The sequence below is a fragment of the Cricetulus griseus genome, chromosome 3 (assembly GCF_003668045.3).
Source record: "Cricetulus griseus strain 17A/GY chromosome 3, alternate assembly CriGri-PICRH-1.0, whole genome shotgun sequence".
Classification (NCBI taxonomy): domain Eukaryota; kingdom Metazoa; phylum Chordata; class Mammalia; order Rodentia; family Cricetidae; genus Cricetulus; species Cricetulus griseus.
Genome location: NC_048596.1, coordinates 89,771,301 through 89,785,601, shown reverse-complemented (window position 1 = coordinate 89,785,601; position 14,301 = coordinate 89,771,301). Strand labels below are relative to the sequence as shown.

At 43.7% G+C, this 14,301-nt stretch overlaps 1 protein-coding gene across 1 annotated transcript in view; it reads right to left on the bottom strand.

Moving 5' to 3' along the window:
- The window catches only part of Irag1 (inositol 1,4,5-triphosphate receptor associated 1), a 148,393-nt gene that overhangs the window by 14,821 nt on the left and 119,271 nt on the right, over positions 1 to 14,301 (bottom strand). Inside the window, exons 13-17 of the mRNA XM_035442290.1 lie at positions 13,182 to 13,322; positions 12,323 to 12,454; positions 8,696 to 8,837; positions 2,427 to 2,476; positions 1,829 to 1,936 (exon numbers count right to left, since the gene is read on the bottom strand). Coding sequence (XP_035298181.1) covers positions 1,829 to 1,936; positions 2,427 to 2,476; positions 8,696 to 8,837; positions 12,323 to 12,454; positions 13,182 to 13,322 — 573 coding nt within the window. The remainder of the gene's footprint in view (positions 1 to 1,828; positions 1,937 to 2,426; positions 2,477 to 8,695; positions 8,838 to 12,322; positions 12,455 to 13,181; positions 13,323 to 14,301) is intronic.

Genomic DNA, 14,301 nt, shown 5'->3' with positions numbered 1-14,301 from the left:
TCTATTTAAAAAGGCCTGTTGTTAACTAACCTTTTCTAGTCTCTTAAAAAAATTTTCAGTTTTTAAAATTTTTGTTTTATATGCATGAATGTTTGCCTGTGCACTGTAAACCTGCATTGCATTTGAAGGCCATAACATGGTGCTAAATATCCTGGGCCTGGAGTTACAGATGTTTGTGAGATACTACGTGGGTGCTGTGAATCAAATTTAGGTCCTTTGGAAGAGCAGCTGGTGTTCTAAATGACTGAGCTATCTCTCCAGGTCCTTCAGGTTTCTTTGTTTCAGTGATTTTGGAGTTTAAGTTCAATTCACAGACAAAATATTCACAAGGTAAAAGAAACTTAAGTGATTGCTAGCTATTGGTATGGTGGAGCTTGGAGCTACTTGACTGGTTTCTTGTATACTGAACCTCTCTGTAACCCTGTGCTAGTATGCACAATGATTAGAGAAGCCACTGGAGAAAGGTGTTTAAAAGTTTTAGAGAGAAGCTACTAGATCCATAAAGACCCTAGGTGTAGAAAAAAATTTTCTTATATATACAAATTGCCTTCATCTGTAATGAAACAGACATTTTTTCTCTGCCTTTCTTTTTATACCCTATAGAAACATAAAAAACAAGGAAGAAAATGAAAGTGATCTGTTTCATCATTGTCCAGAAATAACCAATATTGTGATGGTTAATTTTTAATTATCAACATGCCACAGCCTAGAGTCAGCTGGGGAGACGGCCTCAACTGATGCATTGCCTAGATGAGCTTGGCCTGTGGTCATGTCTGTGGGGGCTTGAAAACTATCACAGGAAGGCCCAGACCATCATGGGTGTAGGAAGACCCAGCTGTGGTCTGTAGATGTAACGGCTGAGTTCCTGCCTTGATATACTCTTAATGATGAACTATAACCTGGAATTGTAAGCCAATTTCTTCCCTAACTTCCTTTGGTCAGATATTTTATCACAGCAGAAATAAACCTAGAACAATTATTAAATTTCAAATGATTTCTTCCATAATATTCTATGTTCTATGCAAAGACACCATTTTTAAAAGTACAAAACAGGATGCTGGAGAGACAGCTCAGTAGTTAAGAGTACTTCCCCTTCCAGAGGCCATAGGTTCAATTCTCAGCACCCACATGGGAGCTCACAAACATCTGTAACTCCAGTTCCAGGGCTTCTGACACCATCATACAGACATAAACACAGGCAAAACACAAATGAACATAAAATCCAAATAAATTGTATGTTTTTAAAAAAGTACAAAACAGAATGATATTACATATACTCCAATGTATGTGATTATTATATATAGAAATTGCTATTTCTTCATAATATAAATCATGGGTGATATTCTATAGAAATGCTTTATGATACTATTCACAATTTGCTTGCCAATCTCCTGTTAATAAGCATTGGGTTAGCCTCAGGGTTTCATCTCTGTAAACAAGGCCACAATGAGTTAAAACAGGATGAGATCCAGTTCATGAATTCAGGCTCTTTGATCAGAGCCTTGCTTCAGGTCTAGCTGACACAACCCACTGTAAAGTTTGCTTGTTCTTGTTGTTGTTGTTTTAAATCGTCACCCCTTAAAGAACTATGGTTTCTATTCAAAGGGGCGGCTGATTTTGAGGTACACTTGAGCCATCTGGGCTTTGTTTGAGACCCAGTCTCAGAACTATGGCATGGTTTACACTGGGTTGCTTTGTGTACCTCCATCCATAGTCTCTGCTGGAAATTTCCTGCCCCTGCTGCCCCTGTCCCCATCTGCATCATCTCCATAGCAGTGGTGTGAGGGAAACGTAGAAAAGGACAGAAAGCAGGAGACATCATACTCACCAGAGCTGGTAGGGAGGGGATGGGTGATGAGCTGGGAGCTTGGCCAGGGAGGTTCAGGGCATTAAACTTGGGAACCACAGCAACACTGACCCTCCGGCGTGGCATGTTCTATGGGAAGAGAAGCGATTCAGGCCTCCTGTCTTGGGAATAACAACAATCATAGTTCTGAGGGTATTGGAAAAGCTTGCTAGTTCCTAACATTAAGTAGATAATTTGGTTGGGGGTGGTGAGTGTGTTAGGAATCAGCATGGAAAAAGTGAACCAAAGTTGACCCAAATTTTCTGTTGGTCATGAGTGATCTCTCAACACATCTCCATTTTACAATTTGAGACCCCATTCTCTGAGTAGCATGCTAGATAGTGTGCAAAAACTGCCCATGGCAAAGCCAAGGTGTATGCATAATTTCATGTACACTTAATGCAGTGTTGGGAAGACTACAACAAATGGAGAAAGATAGGGCATCAGAGGCCATGTGAACAAGTGTGAAGGCTGAATTCCCTGCTGGAAGCCATAGGCCCAAGAGTGAATGAGCTCTTGAGTGACCATGAAAACTGTCATGCTTCTTCTGGGAGCCCTGGAGTTCCTTGACCATACATACCTTACCCATCGTGAGGGACATAGATCGCGCTGTGCGGGGGACCCCATCCTCTATAGTAGGGAAGAACAGAAGAAAATGGGTGTGAGTTTCAGGCTGGGTTCCAACAGAACACAGACAGGCAGAAATTAAGCCAAGCTACCCATGGGTCATAGCTGGCTTTACAGGGATGGCTCAGAGTTCTGGGTATTAGGAATCTTTCATAGTTGATGCTTCACCCTCTAAGGAAGACCATCTGCAGCAAAGGGAACCTCTTGACAAAATGTTTATTCTAACTCTACTGGACACTATGAGGAGTCCCAGTCATGGGCTTCTGGGCTTCATGTGATACCACTGTAGCCTCTGGGGTTACCCAAGGAGTTGTGTGAACAGACCTCAGCAAGCTTGAAGCACAGGGACTCATTCCATGTTCACTCAAAGGATGGACAGTTGGAAACACTATATCCAAGAAAGCTTTGATGTTCAGAATGAAAATTTTCTAACTGAAGTAGTTTCAATGTGCTACCTACACTGACTCAGCACAGGGAGCTACCACTTAAGACCTTTTTCTCCTTAGAAATGTATATTAAATGACACACTTTATAGTCAGTGTTAAACACCATATCTACATAAGAGTGCTGCCAGAAAACAGCTGGGTACATGAAAAATATTTTTATTTTTTTAAAGTGGAACTCTTGTTCTTTTGAATCTATTTCCAAATATGATTGGTCCAAAAATTACCTGAAAATACCTTCAAGGCCTGTTGAATTTGATTCAGTCTCACCAATATGCTGGAGTCTGTACATCTGTCTGTCCTTTATAGTCCCATATTTTATGTATGGCCCTTGAAAACCACATATCTGTGTGCTTTATTTTGTTTTTTTCTTAATCTGAGGATCTTTGTCAACCAACAGCTTTACACTGTCTATAATTCTTGTGATTATCACACATTTATGTTTATTTCCACCATCTCATTATCTATATTTTATTTACCTTGATTTATTCCTTGATCTTTTTTCTAATTTTTCCCCATTCTAAACATCAGTTGAGAAATTATCCATAGTTCTAATCTTTGAGATATGGCTTTAACTTTTGCTATTATTTGACTTTAAATTTAAAATTAATCAAGATCTCCAGTTTTCCTTCCTAAATAGAGCTCAAAGCAATAACCCAATAACTCTCTCCAACCTTAATCATGTTATGTCACCTTGTGTATCCCCAAGTTATGAATTATTCATCCAGTTAGCTGTTACTGGATGCTTATTGGCTACATCCACGTGCTTATGATCACCCTTGATCACTATCCTTTCTTGCATCCTACTGATTTGTGCTCCATTCCACCCCAACCCAGTACATTCTTCAGACGAGATCAGGTGCGCTCAGGGTGGTATGGCCGTAGACCCCAGTACATTCTTTAATTGTCCTTTCAGCAAGGACATATGAAGAGAGCACTCTCTTACTATAGCCTTCCCTAGTCCTCAGCCTTGCACAACCACCCATTTACTTCCCCTTAGTTCTTTGAGGGGTGAGACCACTGCCTTCTAGTGCTATTGTTGCTCTTGAGAATTGTTGTCTATTTGCAAATTTTCTTCTCATTATTTTAAAGATCTTTGCCTATCTTTTCCTTTTCTATTTTGTGTGTGTGTGTGTGTGTGAGAAAGAGAGAGAGAGAGAGAGAGAGAGAGAGAGAGAGAGAGAGAGAGAGAGATGCATACGTGTGCACCACATGTGTGTGTGCATGCTCATACATGCCAGGGGTCAACATTGGACATCTTTTTCTATCTCTGTTGACCTTTTATATTTAAGATAAGATTTCTCACTGAAGCTGGATCTTGATGTTTTAGCTAGCCTGGCTGACCAGAGAAGTCCTGGGATTTGCCTCTCTCCAATTTCTTAGAACTGGAGTTACAGGTGTGCCACCATCCTTGAGTTTTGTGTGGGTGCTGGGGATCCAAACTCAGGTCCTCATGCTTGCACAGCAAGGGCTTTATTCACTGAGCCATCTCCTCACTCCTTATTTTATTTTTTTTGACATTTCTATTTCATGTATTTTTTTCATAGACTTCCCTATACTACTGAACCCAGTGATCTGTGTCTTTCTTTAGCTATGAAAGATGCTAGGTTTTATCTCTGAAGATTTTCTGTGCCTAATTTCTCCCATAGGGACCACCTGGTTAGTGAACTAACTGTAGGCTCTTCTCCATATCCTGTGCCCCAAAACCTTCTTTCATATTTTAATCACCATATCAATTTCAACTGCACTTTGGATAACTATCTCAAATCTCCCAGTCAAGATGAACAGGTTGTTATTCTGGGAGACTGGCATTCATCAGATTGGGAGGAAGAAAACCAGAGCCATGTGCAGGCTAGTCAAATTTTATGGGGTTCAGGCCAGATGTTACTTGGCTCACCCACGAAGCCCTCCACATTGCCTGGTCTATCTTTTAATAAGACGGGGGAGGAGCTCGGTACTGAGAAACCCCCTCTACCATGGCTACCACACCCCTCACACCTACCAAGTCTCCCTTATTCCTGACTTCTCATTTTGAGGAGTTCTATTATTTTATAACTATTAAATTGTTTTTAATTTTATAAACTAAATTTATAAATTAAATTGTTAATATTTTATAAACTAAAAATTGCTTTTTGTTGTTGTTCGTTTGTTTGTTTGTTCTTTCAACACAGGGTTTCTCTGTAGCTTTGGAGCCTGTCCTGGAACTTGCTCTGTAGACCAGGCTGGCCTCAAACTCACAGAGGTCTGCTTGCCTCTGCCCCCCCCCCAAGTGCTGGGATTAAAGGTGTGCACCACCACCCAGCTTGATCTTGTGTTTTCAGTCTGCTTTTTCATACCTATGCTGATTTTAAAATTCTAATTAATATTTGATGTTCTTAGAGTGTAATCTTATATTTGATGGATCTGATGATTTGTTTTCCCGGTGGACTGTTCCACTGTGTATTTTACACTGTGAACTTGTCTTCATCCAGGCCCTGTAGAGGATGTTGTGTGTCCTGGTGCAGGGTGTGCCTCTCTGCAGGGGCTGACAGTGTTCCTGGAGACACCGTCCTGCTGTTCTTTCAGATTCCCTACAGATTGCACCACTGCTGCTGTCATTCATGTACTTTTTCTATGAGGAAGAAGAGAATATTTTGTTTCCACCCAGGGTACAGGGTAAAATAGGAAAGCTTCCGTATTTGCTTCTCTGCTGGCTGGTGGGTGAGTGTTCTTATTCCTTGTATAGATTCTACCTCACGGCAGTCCCTAGAAGGCCTTTGCTCTCCACACAAAGCGCATTGTCCACTCTGAGCTTTGCCACCAGGGCTCAAAGGCTGCTCTCAGAGAGTACTGAAGGCAAATACTTAGTTCCAGATAAGCAGGGTGGCTCTGTCCCCAGCAAGCCACAGGGTCAGTGTGGTTTCAGTTCTCTTCTTGTTTCTGGCTATTTCCATTTACTTTCTTGTGGGCTCAGCTGTTCTTTTAGACAACTTGTTTTATTTTATCCAGCAGGAAGTTGTAAGCACTTCACTTAAAGGATTTTGAAGTTTTCTGGTCACCGCAAAGAGCAGAACCAGAAAACGTTATCTAATAAGTGAGAATTCAAATACATTACTAAATTCCAGTCCTGTAGGTGGATAATCAGAGACGTCACAAAAAGATGTATAAGTGCCTAACAAATGTATGGGAAAGCATCTAACTATGAATTAAAACTATGAGACAAAACAATTTACGTCTGTAAAACCATAAATACGTTTCAGAAGAAAGAACGAGTTTGGTGATCAATGTACAATGAATCAAGCATTATTGTAACCCACTAAATGACTGTGCCAATGGACTACTTGCAAATAAGCAATTTATAAATATTTCTTTTCCCTGATCTATCAATGTTTTATTTTCACTAGATTTTTAGTTAGCAAGCAAAAGAACATGCTTTATTATGGCACTTTCATATGTTCATGTCATTGTACTAGGCTCATATCTGCCTACCTAAGTGCCTTCCCTGTCCGCTGCCCACTGGTCTCCGTCCTCTCTACAAATACCCTCCTCTTTCAGCTAGTATTTATATTTCTAGAAGTCTGTCTAAAGAAAAGAATACAAAATATTGGTAATCATGCTTCATGTTCAAAAATATTTATTTTGAGACAGGATTTCTTTGGTAGTCTTGGCTGTCCTAGAACTCGCTCTGTAGACCAGGCTGGCCTCAAACTCATAGAGATCTGCCTGCCTCTGCCTCCCAAGTGCTGGGATTAAAGAATCCACCACCACCATCTGGCTCCAAAATTTTTTTTAATGAGCAACTTATTTTTTAATTAGGGGATATTTTATTTCATTACAGTCTTCAAAGTCTCCGCACAGACAGAAGTCATGTAAAGGCTTTTTAGAAGCATGTAGTTAGAGAATGACCATGGCACATCACACAGACATACCCTCAGATACACAGATTCACTGGTGCTGGACTTAGGGCTTGGAAAAACAGCCAAAGTGGCACCAAATATCTTCAACAATTATTCTTTGATTAGGACTTCCTCTAGAGTCCCTTCCTTTTGCTAGCATTTTCTCAGTGCCCAGATTGGATTGTGGGACTCTGCAGAGTCCACCTCACTCCAGAAATCTGTGTTCCTCTGTGGGTAGATGCACCTGTTTGGGTGGATATGTGCAGTGTGTGTGAGGGAGTGTGTGCACATAGAAGTCAGAATGTCTTCCTTTATTGCTCTCCACTTTAGTTTTTTGAGATGGGGCCTCTCACTGAGCTGGGAGCTCACCAATTTGCTAGACTAGCTAGTCAGCAAGCTTCAGGGACCTACTTGTCTCTTCCTCCACAACACTAGGGTTACGGATCAGTGTGGCTGCATCCAGCCTTTTCACATGGGAACCAGGGATCTGAACTCAGGTCTTCATGCCTTCATGGCAAGCACTTTACCCACTGAGCCATCTCCCAAGCCCAAGAAGTCTGCTTACTTTTGTTGCAGCACTAGAACTGGGGCTACATCATATGGGACATACCAAAAGTGTTCAAAAACATCCTAGAATGAATAAATGAGACACCTGGGTAACAGATCACCCCATACAGCATTTTGGTTTTTGTTTTAGACATGTTCTTGTTCTATAGCCCAGGCTGGCCTCAAAATCAGAGTAATCCTGCCTTTGCCTCCCAGGTGCTGGGAGCATCCACTGTGAAGACACTAATCTTATACTATAAATTCTAGACACACTGGTTTGCAGGAGACCTGACCCTTGTGGAGAAATAACTACTGAACCAGCATACTAGGATTTTCTTGGAATCACCTCCCCATTTGTAGCCAAGAGCAGTTTGTTAGGGGTCCAGATGCCTGTGAGTCAGGAACCTGGCTGCTAAAATGCTAAGCAGACAGCCCTGAGCATGTGTACATGGCCTTTGGACTCTGGGAAGTGTCGCCGGTACTCCAGGAAGCTTGTGAAACCTCCTGTTTATAAAGGCTTCTCTGTCTGTTATACTTTTCCTCCCCTGCTCTTGGTAACACGGATGTTTGCATTCCACAGGGATTCCTGATGTGACAAGCTGTTTTCTCCAGCTAGTCACCCTCCTAGACCAAACTCTAAACCCTGGCAGTACCCAGGGAGAGATTCTGCTCCAATGCACTGTTATTTCCCAGCTGGACTGAGTGAGACTCTAAGCTCATCTTTCCCCATTTCAGCTTTGACACTACTAATGCATTGTGCTTGCTGAAGTCAGAGTAGCACAAAAATAAAATATGGACATGTCATGTGACATGCTTGCCACCGACACACTGTTACTACAGGACAAAGGTCTAGTTGTTAGTATGTGTTGGAGGGTGGCCTTGATCTGCCAGGTCTTATGTTCAGGCTCTCAACATGACCCCATGGGTTGTGTCATCCTGCCCTCACCCCCACCTCCACACCTATACACACACTGCTTCCTCCACTTGTTTGCTGACTTCCTTTAAAACACTGTGGAGGTGACCTCCCTGGATGTATCTCCATCCTTGACTCCCTTGAGCAGAATCAGGTGGGACTTTCTCTATCTTCTTGCACCAATTTGCATAGAACTTTTAAAACATTTCTAAGAAAAGAATCACTGAAGCAAGTGTCTTAGCTACGCACCCTTCATGTTTTCTGATTCTAGGACCCCAACCTCACTGGAGCAGCTGCTATAAAGGCCTCGTAAGTAGTTCTGAACAGAGGTGTGGAGGGTCCTCTAGGCAGAAACAGCCCCTGGAGCAGTCCTGTTCCCTGTGGCCCAGGCTGATAGCCATTGGGGACTTGCACTCACAACAAGCACAGAAGCCCAGTTCCTTACCAGAGGGACCACAGCTGCGGCTTGAATTCTGATTTGCGAGTTTCTTAAATTCCATGAGCTCAGCATGGTCTTTCTCATACGTTCTCTTCAGATTCTCCACATACTGCATCATCACTTCCGTTGCCTTTGACATTCGCTTTTCCTGAAGGGAAGGAGGACACAGGTGCATGGGGGACAGCTGAAGAAAGGGCACCCTCCACACTTGACCACTCTGAGCTCAGCCCTTGGCTGCTAGAATAAGAAGGCTACAGGGATCATCAGATGGGAATCTGTCCTGTGGCATTGGGCTGAGAGGTGCACTCTGGTACCCTTGTCCAGGAAACAGAAAAGCAGTCACACACTGTAAGAGTGAGAGGAGGAAGGGATTGCTTTACTTTGGAAGAGAATAGTTGGGATGGCTTTGTGGCAATGGCCTGGAGTCACAGATGTGGGGTGTGGGCACATAGGCATGGGCAGGATAGACAAAGGCCCAAGGCCGGGGAACTTCAAGGCATCCGGAGGCAGAGGCAGTTCCTCATAGGACTCGTATGTAGATTTATCCTCCAGGCAGGAATCCTTTAGAATGAAAGTGGGCCCCATTCCATATTATGCCAGGACACAGCCTTCCCAAGGACTTCTGCAAGTCAGCATAGCACAGACATCCCACTTCGTATAAAAAATCAACAAGCTATTGGGTTTGCTAGGAGGAAGTGCTCTAGGGCTGGGTTGTGAAGGACTTTCCATGCTAGATGAAGGAATTTTGACTTACTCTGCAAAAAAGAGGAATTACTGAACGTGTTAAAGTGAGGGGTGACCGAGTATGAATGGAGACAGGGCAGAAGTAAATGAGACTAGTAGCAGTGACAGCAACAGGGAACAAGTGTCTGAGCTGGTCCTAAGGAACCCATGAGGAAATCCAGCACTGAGACACAGAAAACAGTGTGGGGCACCGCAAGGCATGGTGGGGAACCACAAGACAGGGCTGGGACCACTTTAAGAAGGCTGCAAACTGGGTGGTGGTGGTACATGCCTTTAATCCCAGCACTTGGGAGGCAGAGACAGGCAGATCTCTGTGAGTTTGAGGCCAGTCTGGTCTACAGAGTGAGTGCCAGGACAGGCTCTAAGGCTACACAGAGAAATCCTGTCTTGGAAAAAAAAAAGAAGAATACAAGTCAGGCATGATGGTGCATGTCTGTTCCTTAGCACTCAGGTAGTTGAGGTAAGAGGGTCATGAGTTGGAGACCAGCCCAGACTATCTATTGAAATCCTGTCTCAAAAAGTAGGGGCTGGAGAGATGGCTCAGTGGTTAAGAGCACTGGCTGTTCTTCTAGAGGACCCAGGTTCAATTCCCAGCACCCACATGGTAGTTAATAACTATCTGTAACTCCAGTTACAGACAATGATCCCCAGGGGATCCAATGCCCTCTTCTGGCTTTTGCTGGCACCAGACATATATGTGGTGCACAGATATACATGCAGGCAAAATACCCATACACATATAAAAACAAAAATTTAAAAATAAATAAGTAACAATAAAGAAGAGTGAATAGAATCAATAACATGTTAGGAATAAAGCTCAAGGGAAACCTTGGCAGACTCCATGGCAGGCAAGGGTGAAGGAGGCGGAGGACAAACAAGCCAGGCAGATTGAGCTTAGTGAGAAGATTTATTAGAAAGGGGAGGGAAGGGGAAAGAAAGAGAAAAGGGGTAAAGAGACACAGAGACAGAGAGAGGACAGAAAAGAAGAGGGAGACAAGAAAAGTCCTGTCTGCCCCAATAGGAAAGAGAGTGGGAAAGAGAGCATAAGTGGGTGGGGTCTTTCAATTTAAAGGGGTCCTTTGCACTTGCATGCTGACCAGGGTACTGCCTGAGTGCATTCTGTCAGGTGAGAGGGGCAGCCCAGCACAATGCCTGAATCCTTACAACATGGGGAATCAGAAACATATTTGGAAGTTTCCCCCCTCCATACTCCCTAGAGTCCCCAAGAGGACCTAGCTGAGGCGCTGTCTATACTAGAGGGATTTCCCTATAAAGGTCCCCACAGCCATGTGAGACTGAGAGCCACCACTTCCCTAGCATTCTTCTGGTGTTGTTGTTCCCAGATGGATTATTTGCTAGATCACACTGCTGAGTCAGGCTCTCTTTCTCCAGAAGGATGCAAGGGTGGGCCAGCCAGGTGGCTTGGCTGCCATTCATTTCACAGACAGTGCCTGGGGACCCACCCTCAGAACCACTCACACAAATAGTGTGCCAGGACATGGTTACAGCAGTGTTACAGAGGATTTACATGCTTTGCATGCATTGTGTCAGTCCTACATGGCAGACATCATAAACACCCCTGCTTTACAGCCCAGTGACTCTCTAGTGTGGAGAACTCTGTGAAGTCCAAGGCCACAGTGTGGAGGGGAACTCAGGCAGTGGGCAATGAAACATTGTGTGAAGGCTCTGTGTCCTTCAAGACTTCAGAGTGGCCAAGGTGTGGAGTCTAACCAGGGCCTGCACCCAGCTCTGCCACTCACTAACACTAGAACAGCTTCAATATCCCTGACTTGAAACACTTACTCAAAGTGTTTGGGGTTTTGTCAGGTTTGGGAATATTGCATATACACAATGAAGTGTCTTGGGAATAGGACCCACGTCTAAATACATTATTCATCTTATTATAAATGTTGCCAAGAGATAATTTTGCACATTTTCAGTGCATCTTGATTGTACCTTGTCACAGAAAATTAGTTGTTTTCTGATGGGGGATGTCCTTCTGTGTGCTGTGAATATATGTTTTTCTTATTGGCTGATGAATAAAGTTGTTTTGGCCAATGGATAGGCAGGGCTACCAGACTAAGAGAATTCTGGGAAGAGTAACGGAGAGAAGGAGTGGCGGGAGAGATGCCATGTAACCACCAAAGGAATAACATTCCAGATTATTATTGGCAATACATAGAAATTGGTTAATAATTAAGAGAGAGCTAGCCAATACCAAGCCTGAGCTATAGGCCAAATAGTTTATAATTAATATAAGCCTTAGTGTGTATACTTGGGACCACCAGAAACTTCGGTCAACAGTTTTCCACTTGCGACATAATGGAGGCACTCAAAACGTTTGGAATATTTGAGATTTTCTACTATCTGGAAGCTATCTTTCTGAGAACATGCAACTTCACTGGGGACAGAGATGAGGATGGAAGCCACTTTACAGAGTGACTGGGTGGATTAAATGAAACAGCACATTTCCCTAAAGCATGCTCTGCCCAACACTGGTTCTGTAGTAGCTGAGTATGTATTTTGTGAGAACAATGAAGAGGGAGGGGTTCCCCAATCACATATATTTACAGAACACACAGGAAAAGTTAAATAGACTTCTTTCATAGGGAATTCTCTAACTCAGCTATAGTGGACCAGTTCTAAGGGAGGAAAGCAGTACATAGTCTACCTCAAATTTCAAAGTCCACAGAAAACAATTCCCAAAGGAATACTTCAAAGGCTTAATAGGCACCAAATATGTTGGAATATCTCAACAACCTACGTAGAATGCCTGGCTTAAGCCAGTCATCAAGGGTGGTACCTCTTCTTGTCCCTATTTGTGCCATGGTGCTAATTACTGCCATTGGAACAGTACCAGCCAGCAAGGCCGAGTGCTGTGGGTCTCACCTGGCGCACAGCCCCCACTACTTCAGCCCGGCTGGAGAGGCGGGCAGCCAGACGATGCAAGACTGTGATGTCTTCCAGAAGCTTCTGATAGGTCTCTCGGTGTTCACAGTTGTACCAGATGGATGCTGAGGACTGAGGGATGACAAGAGGTGTCACCCAGAGTCTTCAAGCTGCTTTTCCACATGTGCATGCTAAAAACCTAACCCCAATGTGCAGATGAGAGAATGGGCCCTTGGCTGGAACCCTTGTAAATAGGAGTGGTTCTCATACATCAGGGGCCCAGAAATTTCTCTTACTCTCTTTCTACCATGTCAGGCTATAATGAGAGGTCGGCAGTCTGTAAGTCTAAAGAGGACCCCAGTAAGGACCTGGCCGTGTTGGAACCCTGAGCTTGGACTTCGAGCCCTAGCACTAGGAGAAATAACATGTTTGTTGTTTAAACCACCCAGCCAATGGTAATTTCTTTAGCAGCTTGAGCTGACTAAGATGGTGCACATCAAACATGGATTCGTTTTCATGAGACAAGCTCTGGGTCTCATCCGGGCTAGAAGAAGAAACTCCTACAGAGCCCAGGCCACATGTCTTCTAGATATTGAAACCCTGTGAACACACTGGCCTGGAAGGAGTCATATCCAAACCAACCAGCCCCTCCTAAGGAGCTGCCAGGGGATCTGAAGCCAAACCCTCAGGACCTCTGCCTCAGCTCCTCCCTGCCCTCTGAGGAAGACTTGTCAGGACCTTGGCTCCCTTCTCGCTTCCAGATACTATTATTTGGTTAGTGAAAGAAGTGTGATATTGGGCGTCACCCTTAGAGACAGTGGCTCTGCAAGAACTGCTTAAACGGGGCCGTCTCTGTTACCGTAATAGAAGCTTTGAAGTTTTCCAGTTCCTTCTCAGTGTTCTCTTCTGTCAGGTTGCGTTCCCTTTCAGCCTGGTTAATTCTAGATTCCAAGGTGTAGCTGTCATTTCTGAAGGCCAAGGACAGTTGTACAAACACATTCTGTTGGGAACAAGAGTGTGGTAGAGATGCTAGAGGAGTCATTGCCACCAGCAAGGCCACAGGTGGGATTCTTGCTCAAGCCTTTTACCAGAGTCCTTGGAACTAGTCACTAAGGCCTCCATGTGCCGACAAACTCCCTTCACAGTGAAATACACAAACACGGGCAAATGGCAACCCTTGAGATTCAGAGGACAACCATAACCACTGGACAGTAGCATTCTGCCTTTCCCTAATCAAGAGTGTGAGCTCCCATGTTTAGGTTGAGATAGGTTTAGACCAGTGCAGCTGGCTGTGTAAGCAGTCTAGATTCATACTGGAATGCATTTTGTGTGTGTGTGTGTGTGTGTGTGTGTGTGTGTGTGTGTGTGTGTGTGTGTGTGTATGTGTCTGGTGGGTTGGGGGTTTTCATGAAACTCTGTATCTAAAGAAGCATCAGGTGAGTTTCAGGCTTGTGAATTTAAAGCAAACTTCAAACAGTCTGTAGCCTTGTTATTTCTAATTCCTACGACAGCTTTAAGTAACTTCCAAATTAGACAAGTTCAAGCATGGATCTGTTAAGATAAACTTCCAGAAATAAATATTCCAGCCCAAGATGAAACATTCCATATGGGAAGACTTTTTAAAATTTTTTTGAACAGTTTGTGTGCATGGGTGTTTTGCCTGTGTGTATGTCTGCATGCAGTGTCCTCGGGGGCCAGAAGAGGGAGTTGGATCTCCTGGACCTGAAGTTACCAATGGTTGTAAGCCACCATGTGGGTGCTGGGAATTAAGTCCAAGTCCTCTGGATCCAGTGTTCTTAACCACTGAGCCATATCCAGCCCCGAAGAATGAGTTTTTAAAGGTGGAATTGATCAGATGTGGAATTCCTAGGGTAATAGGAAGCTAGTAGGAACTATCATCCTATCACTATCACTCACCATAACACATTACTAATGGGGAAGAAAAATAGGCAAATTGACTCCACACAAGAAATAAGGAG